General features: G+C 32.0%; 1 protein-coding gene across 3 annotated transcripts; it reads left to right on the plus strand.

Moving 5' to 3' along the window:
- Positions 1-8,204: 8,204 nt before the first annotated feature.
- On the plus strand, positions 8,205-13,457 carry LOC148599223 (uncharacterized). 3 transcript variants are annotated; one of them, XM_088559188.1, is made up of 7 exons: positions 8,205-8,322; positions 9,297-9,494; positions 10,633-10,696; positions 11,702-11,815; positions 12,644-12,715; positions 12,960-13,073; positions 13,279-13,457. In XM_088559188.1, the coding sequence occupies exons 1-7, from the start codon at positions 8,275-8,277 to the stop codon at positions 13,437-13,439; spliced, it is 771 nt and encodes a 256-aa protein (XP_088415314.1). In that variant the 5' UTR covers positions 8,205-8,274; the 3' UTR covers positions 13,440-13,457. The 3 variants fall into 3 exon arrangements, with proteins under 3 accessions (XP_088415314.1, XP_088415315.1, XP_088415316.1); XM_088559189.1 differs by having other exon boundaries at positions 8,263-8,389; XM_088559190.1 differs by lacking the exon at positions 8,205-8,322 and adding an exon at positions 8,614-8,652.
- The last annotated feature ends 4,213 nt before the right edge of the window (positions 13,458-17,670 follow it).

Below are 17,670 nucleotides of genomic sequence, written 5' to 3' on the forward strand. Positions count from 1 at the left end.
TTACCAGGTACTTAAATGGATTTATTTGTAAAATCCTTACTTAGCGAAATACTTTAGTATAATTTGAACTTTCAAATTGAAATGCCTGGAGGTCGATTAAGATGCTGATGGAGTCAAGGTCCACGAGGGTGTTAACCAGCCAAGTAACCTAAATTAAAGCAAGACTACTAAAAGTAACCAAAATTTTAAGTAGCACATAATTCTTAACTCTGCATGCAATAATGATTTGTTCGTTATTTTGAAAATGTGAGCTACAATAATGTAGTTCCATTTCCATGCAGCATACACTGCTTTCACTGCAGTAATAGTTACAAACATGTCATAGCAAGTAGATCTCAATGCCTTGAGACATCTTGAGATATGATTAAATGTCTTCAAGCCATGTTTTAAGACATCTTGAGACATTAATTTCATGTCGTAAGACATGTTCAAATCACTTTAACTTGTTTTTTTAGATAAATTGAAACACATATGGTAACCAAAATTGCATGTTTAAAGAAGTCCTTATACATATACAAGTACATTACTTAAATATTGTAAGTCACAGTATTTGTAAGCAATTAAGTCACAATATACATAGTCGGCTGCTATAAGAAACATATCCCTTTCTTTTCAAAAGTTGTTTTTAATACATATACAATGCAGCTGCAGGCTTTACACATACGTGCATCAGGTTGCCAAGGAGAGCTAATCATTTAAAAAATTACAATTACAATACAAAATTTGTATCTGCTTTTATCTGTTAGTATAGAAACATCAATATAATATAATATAATAATGTCAAATCAGTCTTTAAATACAATTACATCAAACAAAAATCAACATAAGATCTGCAAGTTTTAGAAAGATAAAATGTTTTGTTCGATACATATTGAAATGTCTCAAAAGACTAAACAGTTGGGACAAATGTGGAAACAATGTTCAAGCTTTACAGCTGTCATTGAATCAAATATCAGACAAGAAACTAGAAATCGTTGAGATGGAATCCATCTCTGTAGCAACTTCTCGACCCCAAAAGCTTACCAACTCAATTTTGTCGGTTTATAATGCAGCACTCATATTCAATTAAAATATTTACCAGTTGAAAAGAAGTATGCAATCAAATATATTCCAAACACAAGTTTCTCACGGAAAGAAATAAAGGAATTTGACCTTAAGGTCAAAGTTCAATATCATAGGCCATTATCCATGGTACGTGACACACATAGTTTAGGTGCCTTCCACAAGCTAAACATCAGAAGCCCACATTCAAAGACAAACTAGTTACAGTCTGGACACGAGTTTGTCATCGAAAACTTGTACATGTATGTGTTAACTCGGAGAAGTTCTTAACCTGTCAGGCCTGCGAAAATGGCTATTCTTACATTATACTTACATTTACATGTATGATGTATGATCTTATGATCTGTGTTATATTATTCAAAGAGTCAATGAAACGTTTTTGTTGGCCACTTTTCTACTATTTTTCATCAATGATAGGATAAATTCAAGTCGCATTTTTAAAAGTTTAAGAACTGTTTTATTATTTCTTTCCAGTTAAATCTATAAAACATGTACAAATATAACATGTTTTTAGCATTTAGGGTAGCAATGAAGTACAACGAAAGAAAACACAGTGAACTACTTGATTCCTTTGATCAGTCAAGATGTGAGAAAAAAAGGAAGATTGACTAAAACGAGTTAAAGTACATTAAACGCAGTTCAATTTATCTGTAATTGTACGATTGTAAATTGTACACTAAATAATTTCTTTTACTGAGTATTTCTTTTTTTTTTTAATTTTTATTTTAAAAGCACAATACAAACTATTTGTTTATATCTACATTTGGCAAGCATTTCGATCATGCTTGCTGACCGCCTATTAACTAGGTATTGTGTATGTGGCACAAAAAAATATCCTGCAATAGACGCCTTTAACATTTGCCATATTAAAAAATGTATGTCGAATCTTTGTTCAAACTGGTTTATGGTTTGATACCTGATAAAGAAAGGACATAAAATTTACACTCTATTAGAACAGTAATCATGGTAATAATTATGGGTAAATACATCTCAAAACATTAAAATGCTTCTATTATGTATGCATCATTAATATATTCTGTGTAATAATCTATTCAAATATCTGTTCCATTGGCTCCCTTTGCAATGTCTCTGATTTTAGGACTGTCAACGTCAGTAAATATCCATAGAAATGAAGATCTTTTCCAGAACGGAAGTGAATGAAAAATGCGCCTACGCTCAAGGTTAATAATTAGTGAAAATACATGTACTTCTCTGTTCTCTCTGTTTTTCTCTATTGACACAAGCAGGGAAACATGGTAGGTGAATCTTTATAGAGCTTGAGAAGTCAGGAAGCATTACTCTATCATGTCTGTTTTAAATATTTTATTTCAGCTACAAATAATAAAGATAAACTACTTAGGTTTAAATATCATTTTATTTATATAAATACAATAGTATTCCATTAATTGAGGGTTTATCATCTGGGAAAATTCTTTGTCAAATGATGTCATAAGTTGGGTAATTATCTATATTGTGTCAAAGTGGGACAAGTTGAATTTCTAGTGTAATATGATTTCAAAGCATATAAATATGTATTACGGGAAACAAATATACGTTCCAATTTCCGAAATCCATAAAGGTGTGTTTTACATGTACTTATAATAAAGAGCTCGTACCTGTATACGAATGTTTTGTGAGTAAAAAAACGTGGCGTTTTCTTGATTTCATGCGATCTGTCATTAAAAAATGGCACGTCATAGTCAGTATAATGACGAAGTGTGGAGAGATCAAGATATGTTAACAAATAAAACAAAGACAATACTTATCTGACTAATTGTTGGTAATTTTCTTCGGCAAGAAAGTCTGAAGTTCACAACACAATTTGTCCATGCACATTAACTGGTGCTGTATTTCAGAAACCAGTCTAGTACCAAAAACTAGTTCGTCCCCAAAAAGTTTCGCCTCTTTTTTAAGTTCGTACCAATTTCACATTCGAAAACGTATTTTATACAAATACTCGATCTTTTAGAAATGTTTGTTAAAATTCATTTTTTAATAATTGTATCTCCACAATAATTTAGATGGAGTAGATGAACCATGATATAAACTAGCCTGAAAGTATATCTTTCTGAGTGGATGATAAAAGAGTAAAGTCAAATTTTGTGTAAGTTTAATTAAAGCATAAGGTGTACATTTGTGAATTTTAGTGACCAGTGCTTCCGAAAGAAGGATTTTTGAAGTTACACGATTACAATTCATTTTACAATAGTTTCACAAAGTTCAAGTTTGAATAACCTACTAGCGGATCATATTCATGAACATAGGAACATAAACCAAAAAGCAATTAATCACAAAAGGTTATGCTATGTAGACTGCTTTCCATTTTCTTTGGCTTTTCTTGTAATTTAGCCCTTTTCGTTCCTGGTATGACTTCTCGGAGCTTATTGTAAAGTATCTGAAGAACACGTAAAATCTTGTTCCTATATTTATTTCCGAACTGTGTGAAAATCTAGCCTTAATCTATAAAACGGCTTAAAATAGTAATGAATTATATTTTCTTGTAATGCATCTTGAAGATACATTTGCTGTGTCTTCTAGACGTGTGTCCACAAGACACATCTTCAAGACACAGCATATTCCGATTCACTGAAATGAGTTTAAAACCATTTAAGAGGTTCCTGGTCATTTTTTGACATCATGCCTTCAAGCCAAGAAAAAGAAATTTTGTGAGTCTCGACATTTTGATTTGATACATCGCATCTACCCCAAAGAACTTGGGAAAAAAGTTCTATAGACATATCTTGACCTACACTTAGAAATCGATGGTAAAGGAAAACTATTGACCAAACTTTACCAAATACGTGATGACTTTTCATTCAGAATTGTCAACTTCCCTTTCATCTGTGGCAACATACATTCAGGACCTGCGTATGGAGTGTTCATAACTCATACGTTATGTCAGAGCTTGCCGAAACTACGCAGACTTTTTGTATCGCACTATAATTCTAACAAATAGGCTTCTGGAACAAGAATTAAGTCATCACTACAGAAGTTTAATGGTCGTCCTCATTAAATAGGCATGGTGTATACATCAGCGCCGTGAAAACTGATTTATTCAAGTTTTCCTTTCCTCGTTTGTCTACCTCGGACTTGAATTATAATGAACAACTCGGGTGTTTCTAGAAAAGCAGAGGACGCTTTCCGACCGGTGCACCTGGTCCATGCTCCCAGTTTTTAGTGGAGTCCGAGTTGCTCATTCATGCTTTGTTACTTTGTATGTATGATTTTAGTTACTTTATTTTCTTTGTTGTGTATGTGTATTTTCCATGTATAGTCGTTATCCTTGAATTACATTTTATTGATTACCGCTATGACCTTGGTTCTTTTGATTATTCGTTGATTCCAGGGTTGTCTTCAAGACATGTGTCTTGAGCTATCGCTAGACTCAAAAGAATTCGAAACTATGTCCCAATACGTTCCACTTATATCTGAAGACGTGTGTTAATGTCTTGAGACGTCTCAATATGTATCAATACAATAAGGTCTACTTGCTATGGTGTTACTCCAATTAAAACTTTTGATACTGTTTAACCATTAGTATGAGGCAATATAACAAAATAAGAAAGAAAGGTTATATACTAATAAAATCAAGACTCAAGAAAACAAAACGAAACGGAAACACAACATGCAAAAGAAATAAATACAAACAAACAAACAACAAACAAACAAAAGAAAAATCAACAAAAAAACTAAAACAATACAAAAAAAACAACCAAACAAACAAACAAAAAACAAACAAACAAAAAACAAAAAACAAAACAAAACAAAACAAAACAAAAATAACCTCACAAATTACTGGGTATTGAGTTTATGGCACTAATTAAGTGTACTTGTCTGCCTGTCATAATCACACACAGGGATGAGAGAACAAACCCCCTTCGACATCAACAATCTTGATATGTCATGGTCCTTTAATCCCATGTGTGAATGGCATGTAAACATTGTGACAGGATAAAACAAACTAATTATGAACATATGTTGGTCAATAGCATTGTCTCACAAATATATTTCGTATTGATCATGTCTTATTCAATAGACAGCCATCACGGTTGAAACATGCCATCAATTTTACTTTCTATAAAGAAATTGGGCATTCTTAATATGACACTTTCATGATCATTCTCGGAATGGATAGTGGAAACGTGTTAATGCCAGGCATTGCTGTTATGTCCATTCGAAATTAAGACATGACAAACGCATGATAAATTTATGGTTGTGTATATCAATGTCTTTGGAATAAACAAACATGGTTAAATATAGTTCTTGACCTTCATTTCAAAAATATATTCTCAAAAACAGGGAATCAGTTTCAACTTTAAATACTAAAATACCAATCGTATTTTTCAATATGCTGTTCACGTTTTTAAAGGAGTAAGAAACTAAGTACAAATAACGTAAAAATATTAAAGAATATTAGCCCAAAGTTTTGGCCTTACAATCTTCGTCAGGGGCAAAAGTATTGAAGAGAAAACTGTCGATTCCTAACACAGTGACAAGATAGAAACGTACCTAAAAGAAGTAACTTCTCATTACAAGCATTTGAATGAATGCTCTACATCCAACAATTAGTTGAATACATGACGTACTCAAAACCAAAACTGTCAAAAAAGGCAAGCCAAATCCACCATCGAGATGTTCCACATTGTGCAATACACAGAATGAAGCCTCAGTGTTTTAGGTATTTAGAATTTCGTTATACTGCAAATGTTGAAATATATGATAAATAAAATCTGACATGTCTGGGGTCAGACAATTTTGAATATTGATTTGTTGAGTACCATCAGGGATTTTTGTTTGATCAGCAGTGGCATCAACCCAGTGGTTATTAAAAACCAAGAATAATCAAGGGAAGCAAGATTCTAGTGAAAATCATACGAATGTAATACAGGAACAACGACCTGACAAGAAAAACAGAGACACAAAACAGAGAACAAAAAATAAAAAACAAAATACGTGCAAAGCAGCACAAGTAAATGAGGTACTCGGACTGGGATCATGGACCAGGTTTACCGGTAGTGTAAGCGTCCTCTGCTTAAGTCTGTAGTAACGATTTCAATAAGTGTCATTGAATATTTAAATGGCCAATCATGTCATGTTGTTGGTTGAATGCCGCCGTTTGCAATGTTCATATCAAGTGTCAATTTCACTGAATATGCGTCTACAAGAGAAAAAAATATATATATTTCAGATAGTCAGGGATTGCAGTTATAAGGATTAAACACTTTTTTTTCCATATTTAATACATCGATAAATTCTGGAAAAAAAACAGGGTTTAATCTTTTAATATTTCAAAACAATTAGAAAATGGATACAATTTAACAGTCCAAGTAGACTCCGGGCTTTTTAGTTCCTGAATCTTTTCTGGTAATTTACTTGTGTGCTATTTATTTATTTTCATTCAATTTCTTCTTCTACTCCGTTTCTCAGTATACACATTATGTTCATCGTTCTAATCATGGTCCAAGTGATTCTGTTTAATACAATACCGATAATCCTACACAATCAACAATAAACAATTAACTCGTCATAATTTCACAATCTGAATATTACAACTCTACTATTATAAAAAATGGCTTATTAGTAAAAGACCTGTTAATAGACAGGTATAAAACAAACTGTATTGCCCTCTCTGACTTAAGACAGACAGGTATAAAACAAACTGTATTGCCCTCTCTGACTTAAGACATTATCTGTTTTTTCTTAATGAATTGATAATATAAATGGTATACGTAAGGTAAATTTTTCACTTTATCTAAACGTTTGGATTTGTGTGAACTTGGAAAGCCACGAAAATTGATATCAAACAAAAAGTATTTATATATGTTAAACACATGATTTCTTAATATGACCGTCTAATGATCATTATTAAGAATAGGAATGGACAGTGGAAACGTGTTTACATCAGTCACTTGTGATACTTCTATAACAAGCCAATACACAGACAGGGCATGACAACCGCATGTTGAATTGATGGTCGAAAAGTAAAACGTTTATGGAACAAAAAAAAAAATTAATACAGTTTCTGACCTTCATTTCATAAAAATTGTTTCAATGGCAAGGGAAGGGTATAAACAATTTTAACTTCGATTGTCCTCAATCTTAATAAAAGTTGACTTGTCTTTATACTCAATACTTGTTTGTTTATTTTTTTCTGACAAAAGTTATTAGAATTTTAAAGATAACATCGCACTTTTATTGATTAAGAAAGGTTTTAATGTGTTTACTTCCTTTAATTGGAAAAAACAAGGACACATGAATAAAACATTATAACAGGATATTAATGGTTCGGGACAAAGATTATATAATGAAAACAGAACATGCACTGTAAATAATACCAATGATCAAACAAAATGCGTACAAAATTTAAATTTGTGATAATTGACCTATATATGACCATCATAAGAAACAATATGTAAAATTGTAAAAAAATATATTGAAATTAATTTCTTTGGGTGTGTAACTTTTTTGCTCCTGTAAATAAGAATTGTCACCTATACAGGGAACCCCAAAATACCTATCCCTTGATTTGTAGTGGATTTTGTGACAGGATTGTATGTAATAAAATGTGAATATTTATACAAGAAAATCAGGAGTGGTAATCATGTGCTCCGACAGGGACAGCATACCTGTTAAGCTGAAATACGGCTTTATAAAATGGTTGAAAGTTTTTTTCTGATTTTTTTTTCATAATGTAACTAATTATATGTACAGCGTTTCAAAATCGGCGGGTGTTTCTAGAAAAGCAGAGAACGCTTATCCTACCGGTGCACCTGGTCCATGCTCCCAGTTTTTAGTGGAGTCCGAGTTGCTCATTTACTTTTGTTACTTTGTATGTATGATTTTAGTTACTTTATGTTCTTTGTTGTGTATGTCTGTTTTCCATGTCTGGTCTTTGTCCCTGGATTACATTCTTTTGATTATCGCTATAACCTTGGTTGGTTCTCTTGATTACTCTTTAAACAGTCTTCCGCTCTCGTACTCAGGTATTGCTTTTCAAATATATGACTTGTTTTGTAAAAGTGTATTTAATATCTATAAAGCTTTGATCGAAAAAAAAAAGAAAAGAAAAACATGTTGTCTGGAGGGTTGGTTTAAGGCTAGGGTTAAGATATAGAGATATCATATCGCCAATGACTAAGCAATTTACTCTGTGGACGTGAACAAGTATCAAGGAGACATCAAGTCCAAAAATAGTGAACAGGAAATGTGACAATGCAACACTTCTGGGCGTGCGTGGTGTTTGTTTTACCTCATATAATGGTATATATGGCCAAGTTAATTAAAGATAAGGAAATAATTTGGATTTCTATCCACCGCTTTAAACATGGTATGTAAATAATGTATATGCATTGATAATTTACTGCCAAATACGAACACTCAATAAATGAACTGCACTAAGTCAAATGCACTGTGAAGACGATAAGATTGTGATTTCTACTGGAAGAACTTTCAAAAAGAGATATATAATGCTAACGATATCATTACATCACAAATTAGTAGGTTATTGCTATTACTGTATAAATCATCTTCAATATTTTCTTAAGAACAAAAACTGAGAATAGCAACCTGGAGTGAAAAACAACAAACTTGGTAATATATATTAAGGTTTCATACTACGTTATTCTTTAATGAGAATTGCAGTGTGAGCAACACAGAAAACATCGTCTGTTTTTTTTTCAAAGTTAAATCGGGTTTCAAAAAAAAAAAAAAAAAATAAAATAAAATGAAATACTTAAATTATTTCGTAATTGTATTTATACCCTATTATTACCAAATGTTCTCACAATAGTGACCCTTAAGTATACGTGTTAATGATAAAATTTAGGGTTTTATCTGGGTGCTAGCAGAATCGTTAAAACACTCTATAAAGGAGCACGAATTCGAATGTGAACAAATGAATTGATGGATAGCGTCTAAACTAAGAGAGTAGACGTAAACAACAAAGAACATCAAATAACACATACAGAAACAAAAAAAAAAAAAAAAAAAAAATAAAATAAATAAATAAATAAACAACCTTGAGTATAGTCCACGTGCACCGGCAGGATAAGTGTCCAATGATATAACACCCGCCTAATAAGTGATACACGAAGGCAAACTATTTCCAAAAATTGCGTCAGAAATTTACGAAATATTTTTGGAGGCCATTGAAAAAATGACGTCATAAATGAAGCCAGCTGAAGTATAATTGCAATGATTGTCACAGTCATGCTAGTGAACATATCTCATTTAAGTTTGTCCTGTTAGTGTTAATTGTTTCATCGACCATCGGATCTTCAGCGTCCCACATGTGCATTTGCCCACTCGATCAAAGTTTCAATATATATGCAAATCCCGCTAAGCAGGAGGAGATTATGGAAGCATATAACTGTGTCATAGGAAGTTATTTCCATCATGGCTGGTATTATACAGTGTTGACAAATGACAAAAAGGTAAGAACTATGAAAGTTCATGGGCGGTAACAATATTTTAACTGTATTCATTATAGCGTAACTGTATATAATGAGTTTGCTTGGAGGAAATATTTGGATAAAAAAATAGACGCAAACAAAAATCGTGTTGCAGTAACGTATATTTCCGTTACTATTATTCGTGCAAAACAATACATATTGAAAATATTGACAACGACCATCATATTTGACATATCTACAAATGCAAATCTAATTAAGTTAATGCGGGTTGAGTTTTAATTATATTGGCTTTATTGACTTTATCAATGCCTTCAATAAGTATTACGAATGTTATAGAAACACTGCAGTCTGTCTGTCTCCTCTCTTGATCATAATTTTAAATCAACTTAGAAGGTAATATCTGTTACTGATTCGACGACTTTGATTTCCCATTTCGTTTAAACTACTGCTTAGGTTTGTTAATATCCTTCATTTTGGTATTCGTTTCAAAATGACTTCCATCTGTGATAAATATTTTTTATCATCAGAATTTAACTTCAATAACCAGATCGTGTGTTTTACCGCCAACCTTGATATTTCTACTTATTCTGTTTTTGTTGTTGTGAATATTCAAAGTTTGATACAATTTGTACGGATGTACGCATGTTCAATGTAAAGCGTTGTGTACTTCCTCAACAAGATAATAACAGTAATAATGATAATAATAATAATATTGATAATAATTTCAATAATTATAATTAAAAGAAATAACAATAAACTAGAAATGCCTGTCCCCCTTTCCGAAACCCCCACCCCCCCCCAAGAAAAAATACAAAAAAACCCCAAAAAACAAAACAAAAAAAAGACAAAACAAAAAACAAAAAACAAAACAAAACAAAACATGTTAAATATGCTAAATAATTCTTACTAAATTCAGAAACTAGCAGCCTGTGTCGATGTTAAACATCCTCCTTTTTTTGATATAAAAAAATTTGTTACATCGTGAAAACCAATTTTCATTAACCATAAAAACATCATTAAAACATAAAAAAGGATGTGGACATAACCAAAATTGTCATTATTAATATTTTGTTTACACATATTGTTTTGATGTCGGTATTGTTTGTTCTAATGAAGAATTTATTTTCTGTTCAAAGTCATGTTTTCATTTTGAGTGTAGATTGGATATATACATGAATCTCAAGTGGAAATAAAACAAGACTGTAAACAGATGAACAGACAAAGTATGTGAATGTGTAATAAAAGAGATAATTATATTCATTATATTAGCAATAGTAAAGTTTATTAAAGTGAGTCATTCATTGATGATAATATTTGGTAAACGATTATAATTTGTAGTTGTGATTGAGTTGCTCTTTTATTTTACGATTGTTTTCTGAAGTTTTATTTTGGTGTGTGTGATTTTTTAGCTATTTTCTTTGTTTGGTTTGACAGCTGATTTCAATCATGTTTTATCGAACTGTGACTTCAATTAATAAATGGCAATAAGATCCCGTTAGATTGCTGTATGACATGAACGGATTGAATGTTGTTTACATAGACTCATTTTGTATCCATCTGCCACCCTTTAACCTATGCCGAGCTTTATGCTGAATTCCTCTTCAAATGTTCAATCATTTTTATGCAGATTAAAGCAAAGTGCTTATCCTTCTGATTTCGACAATTGTAGACTAGCCGTCACCATCATTATACATGTAAATGTTTGAAAAATATTCAACATAAACTTTATTGGGTAATGTACTTGAGAATGACCATTTATATTAATTAATGCCATCAGAAAATAATGTTTAACTGTAAGAAATAGCTCGTACTCGTCTGAATATCGGTAAAACAAAAATGCCGAAGCGTTAGAAGTGGGATGATTCACGTCCAAATCCCTAAACATGCCCTAAACGTGAACACATGAAAACAGAGACGATCTACGTACACAATGTAACGTACTGAATAAAACATATTACACGTAAAAACTGCCATATTGCATCTGAGTATAAATATAGGAAATTGACAACATTAGATACAGATAATGAAAAATTGCCATATAACATACGCTATTATCAATTATTCTTTTTGAAATGTGTGAATTTTATCATGAACTTGATATCACAAAGCAATAAATCATGATGTGTAAATTAACATAGGATAAAAAATTAACATGAAAGAAATTCAATGCATGTTTCTCCAGACGCACGTAAAAGTTTTGATGACGTATTTTGTCTTAAATCTTTAAGCGAGGTTCATAATGACTGACATGTTCCATGGAATGTCCAAAGCTTGGGATTTAATGACAAGTGGGGCTTCAACCATGACATGCATGGGAGCTTGTGGGCTCTGTCACTGCAAAGGTAAATACATATACGGAGTGTATGTTTGATTAACGTTTCGAACAAGACAACAAAGCAAAAATCAAACAATATAAAAATCAAACAAATCAATAATAATAATAATAATAATAATAATAATAATAATAAATGCGAAAAACAAAAACAAGTCAAATCAAATACAATAATAAAACAAGATGCTAACTTTGTTATTTTTTCCTTTCAAGAGTATTATCTTTTACAAGGAGTTAACCAACAACTTTGATCCCTGCAGACCTTTGTAGGCCTTATCAGAATATTGGCTGAAAACTTTTAAAAAAATAGTAGACTTGTGTAGGCTTTATGAATAAGAGTCATTTTGGCAATTTAAAAAAAAATGACTAAACGTAACGGTTTTGGAGATATGAGAAAATCTTCTGACCGACCCCTTAGTTCTGTTTTTCGCAACAGTGGTCATGTTTTTAGACAGATAAAAAACCCCTAAATCATATCTATGCAGAATATCCTAAGACACTTTCATGTCAAGTTTGGCACTAATTGATCTGGTATTTTCAGACAAAAAGTGTTTGAAATATCGTTCACGACGACTACGAGACGACGGACGCCAGATGATGATGACAATAGCTCACATTGCAAATTATATAGATTATCTATTGCGTAAGGGAACCTTTTTTTGGTCTTTTTTTCGGTCATCAACTCTATTCTTTAAACACGTCTTACACACACCTGCTATTATGATCAATCCCGCTTTTTGTACCTTCTACAGATAATCGTAACAATAATTAACTCCACCTTTTTACGTTCTAGGGATACTTGATATAATCTTCCACAGTGCTTTTGTTCTTTTTACAGATACTTGCTACGATCACAATCCCTGCTCGATGTGTAAATCTATTATGTGTAAAGACAATGCAATAAAACTAGGTAACATTGACTTAATCATGTCCCCCATATCAATAATTTAACAAAATCCAGTTAACAGTCGTATTGCAAGGTACAATTATAGCCACGTGATGAAAGTTGCTTTTTAAATTCAATTAAACAAAAAACAGAATCTTGTGACAGTTATCAATCATATAAAAATAAATAATAATAAATGATGCGATTGCTTACGAAATATCAGTGCCAACATTATATCCCAGTTTTTCTTTATTACTCATAATGACAGGTACTCAGTCAACGTCGTCTATAACACCTCTCGTAAAAACTTTTCCAACATTAACACCAATAGTGACAGAGGCGACAAAAATAACAAAAGTTAGAACCGAAACGACTACGACAGGTAATTTTACATTTAGTGATGTGAATACAGTACTTATTTAATACGTCTCTGTTCTTATAACTTTCTTTTTGTAATATAAATACACGTAGTGTGACAAATTTACTTTTATCAGAAACGTATTTTATCAAATAGTCTGTCATACAAAATGAATCATCACACAAAAAGTATTCCTCCAAGATTACTATTATTATAAATTATATTAAAGCTGGAAAACCAAGTCCATGTGAAAGTTCGCCTTGTCTGAATGGAGGATTATGTGTCGTAAAGGATCAAACCTATGCCTGCTACTGTCCGAGTCTCTCAGAGGGAAAGTTCATTTTCTCAGGGAAGAGGTGTGAATATAAGATTGACTTTTCAAATTCATAAAGGATAATTAATACTCAAGTTCATAGTTATTTAATAAATGCAAAGCTGAATTCGTTCTAATATTACAAAATTCTACTGTTTAGGTTATTCAACAGAATCACAATTAAATCTCTGGCACCGGCTTCACATGTTTGGTTAGAAAATGTTAAGCTTTATTGATGCAGTTGTCAAAAAACAGTGTAAAGGATATATACAGGTAACTATTATCTGTACAACCTCGTTCTTCACGAAATTTGTAAACCATTAACATTTTAAACAGTGGAAATGTGCATATCGTTATAATGAATACAAAAAATCTTGATACAAAACAGTACAAATACCTCTTGCGTCATGCATAAAATTTGGTAAGCTTACATCGCACATAAAAGATATCTCAGCCAGCTGTTCGTACAGTGAGAAGGCTGTAGAAAGTGTGACATATTTCTATTTGATATGAATTGCAGTCCTAGTCCAATGAATCCAAACGGAAACACACAGACACACAAACATGTAAAATATAAAAGTAGGCTATCTGTGGGCTCATGAATCAGAAACGGTATACTCTATTCCAGGATAAAAGTTAGAATGCCAAACAGTTTAATTATGTACATTGATAATTCAACTCTTCCCTATTTTTCTCAATACCGTCAACTAGCTACAAATGTCAAATTATAAAAACATAAAAGAAACCAATATTAAAAAAGAAAAATTAAAAACAAAAACAAACACAAAATATCAACAAAAGCAATTTACTAATAACAAGTAGCCTACGATATATGATTTAACTTTTAATTATTTCTTTTAAATTGTACTTTTCCTGTATAATTTCATTTGATATCCACAAATAAAATGCATTAAATACATGAAATAAGCGTCGATACATATATTGCCCTGAAGGACAAAAGTCGATCTAGATAAAATTCATATGCATGTCACTTATGGTGACCATAATCCGCGCATGTGCTGTAAAGGTAGTTCTAATTGCAAAGGAAAGTGGTTCATCAACGGCAAGGAAGACCCGTTTCCTTGACGGATTCAAGCTCTAAAGGCAAAAAAGGTTATATAACTTAAGTAAAACTATTAACCAAACTTTACGACAAACATGATAACTTTTCATTCAGAATTGTCAACTTTCCTTTCATCTGTGGCAACATCTCTTCGGCTCCTGCGTATGGGGTGTTCATATCACAACTCATACGTTATGCCAGAGCTTGGCGAAACTACGCAGACTTTTTGTATCGCGCTAGAACTCCAACAAATAGGCTTCTGGAACAGGGTTATGTTGCTACAAGATTGAAGTCATCACTACAGAAGTTTTATGGTCGTCATCATGAACTCGTGGATCGTTATGGTGTATCCACCAACACCATGAAAACTGATTTATTCAACGGGTCATAGTTTTCCTTTCCTCGTTTGTCTACCCCGCACTTGACTTTTTATGAGCAACTCGGCGGATGTTTCTAGGAAAGCAGAGGACGCTTACCCTACCGGTGCACCTGATCCATGCTCCCAGTTTTTAGTAGAGTCGGAGTTGCTCATTTACTTTTGTTACTTTGTATGTATGATTTTAGTTACTTTATGTTCTTTGTTGTGAATGTCTATTTTGCTCGTCTGGTCTTTGTCCCTGGATTACATTCTTTTGATTACCACTATAACCTTGGTTCCCTTGATTACTCTTTGTAATTAATGTATAATGATATAATATGCCACAGATGTGGTCAGTAACTGTCACTATTTATTTGAAAACTAACCAAGAAATAGATGCAATGAAATGAAAACCAAACCTGTGTTTTCAGTGAAAATAACACCAAAAAATTTGGCTGAAAACTGACTTATTTTTTGCTCTCAAAAAGGTCATTCTAGGACCACGACAACAAAAAAATAAACTCTTGATTGTAATCAAACGTGTGTTTTTTTAACACGAAAAATATCTTATTGAAATTTCAATATTCAACATAACATTCCAAGGATTTATCTCTAAGCAGCAGCATTAAAACCAAAAAACATAGGAAGATCTGAATCCAAACATAAAATGTATACAAGAGGTACTCAGAACTAAAACTATCGAAAGAAAAAGCCAAATCTAGCATCGAGAAGTTATACCAACTACTAACCAAGGAATTAATTCTCAATGTTTCAGGGTTTTAAATTGGATTTTTTTTAATTCAACAAATTTCAGTAACTATTCCAAGATTCAAAACGAAAAGGAACCAAACTTATAGATATTTCAAATTTCTGTATGTTGTACACATGTTGAAAGGACATGAAGCAACCTCAAACAAGCATCATTAGATGCAAGTACAAATGAAATACGTGTTAACATGAGGAAAAGCCACTCTCTGATGGACAGAATAACTTTTACAGGAAATATAAAACCATGACATGTCTGAATATTCGTGATTACTTCCACAAACGTCCTATCAGCTACAACTATAGATCCAAAATAAGATAAGAATTAATAAATTTCTATCAAGGCCTCCGTGGACATGGACATGGTATGTAACCAAAAATAAGTGCAGTAAATAAGTTGTATATGTAGTACAGGTGCATTTAGGTCAATTCTGATCGATAAGATTTAGTCGTGTATGCTAAAGGTACCTGAAATTTGTTTATCTTACTAAAAGCATACAGAAGATTAACTTCCAAGATAGATTTAACTGGTATTCATTTGTACTTATATTGTAATAGTTATAGTATAGTTAAGTAGGTCAAACCTAACATGATTCGCTTCACGGTTGTCAAAATTAAAATGTCGCGAACCGAGTAAATTTGTATAACATGTCATAAGAACACGAGACATAATCTATGATCTAAAGAATTAGATTCCAGATATCAGGAATTAATACGTCAAGGTACCATATCAGGTTTTATTAAAAAAAAAAAAAAAAAAAAAACGAAAACAAAAACAAAAACAAAAACAAAAACGATTAAAAACAAAACAAAAAATTAATAAATTTTTAAATAAATAATAAATAAATAAAACAAATTAACAAAACAGAAATTCAAAACAAAAATACTGCTATGGTTTAAAACAAGCAACTATCAAGAAAATGGTTTTTACAAATCAATATATAAGTTACCAATATCAATATTAGATCGAAAGGTTATAAATATCTAAATGTTTATGTTACAAATTTAGTATTTCATAATGTAAGGGAAGAGAAAATGATCAACCAATGGTAAACTCAAATTATATATTCCTATCTTACCCTATCGGTGCACCTGGTCCATACTCCCGGTTTTTGGTGGAGTCCGAGTTGCTCATTTATTTTTGTTACTTTGTATGTATGATTTTAGTTGCTTTGTGTTCTTTATTTTCTTTGTCTTTTTTCCTTGTCTGGTCTTTGTCCCTGGATTAGATTCTTTTGATTGCCGCTATAACCTTGGTTCCCTTGATTGCTCTTATAAATCAAAGCTTAAATTATAATTTATAAATTAATTATAAATTCATTTTATTGGCTAGCTTTATGAAAGTTGAAAAATATTCGTACTATGTAGCAAAAATGACAAACTTGAGTCAAGATAGAAACATGAATAAAGTAAAATGTTCTGTGTTCATATCATATTGTGCGTAGTTCGCCTGTTAGGGTTTAAAAATAATAAAATTCTATTTCAGAATTATTACGAATCTAAATATAAATAATATTCTGGTGGATGCGTTTTTCAACAAACGGTCGGCATTCCAATGGGAACAAATTGTGCTCCGCTACCTGCTACCCTATTCCGCCTATCTTATGAGGCTGGCGTTATTGCTGATCTGATCCGAAAGAAAGAATATCGTTTAGCTAGATCCTGTAATCTCAGTTTATATATAGATGACGAATTATCGTTAAGCATTCCTAATTTCGGGGATATGATACATAGCAGCTACCCCTTAGAACTTGAGATAAAGAATACCACAGACGCTGTGAAGTCAGCTTCATATTTTGACATACACTTAGAAATCGATGATAAAAGAAACTATTGACCAAACCTTACGACAAACGTGATGACTTGTCAATCAGAATTGTAAATTTTCCCTTTATCTGTGTAAACTTTCCTTCAGCACCTGCATAAGGAGTGTTCATATCACAACTCATACGTTATGAGAGAGCTTTCCGAAACTACGCAGACTTTTTGTATCGCGCTAGAATTCTAACAAATAAGCTTCTGGAACTAGAACAGAGATATGTTGCTACTAGATTGAAGTCATCACTACAGAAGTGTTATGGTCGTCATCATGAACTCATGGATTGGTACGGTTGATTCATCT

This window comes from Perna viridis, chromosome 13, assembly GCF_037379345.1.
Source record: "Perna viridis isolate PV_CMFRI_1.1 ecotype Kerala chromosome 13, ASM3737934v1, whole genome shotgun sequence".
NCBI lineage: Eukaryota > Metazoa > Mollusca > Bivalvia > Mytilida > Mytilidae > Perna > Perna viridis.

What these genes read in the sequence shown, in the direction of transcription:
- LOC148599223 (XM_088559188.1), top strand. Translation starts at nt 8,275, where the DNA reads ATGCAACACTTCTGGGCGTGCGTGGTGTTTGTTTTACCTCATATAATG. An exon ending in TTGTTTTACCTCATATAATG is followed by an intron (nt 8,323 to 9,296) that starts GTATATATGGCC and finishes ATCTCATTTAAG; the next exon opens with TTTGTCCTGTTAGTGTTAAT. An exon ending in AACCGAAACGACTACGACAG is followed by an intron (nt 13,074 to 13,278) that starts GTAATTTTACAT and finishes ATTATATTAAAG; the next exon opens with CTGGAAAACCAAGTCCATGT.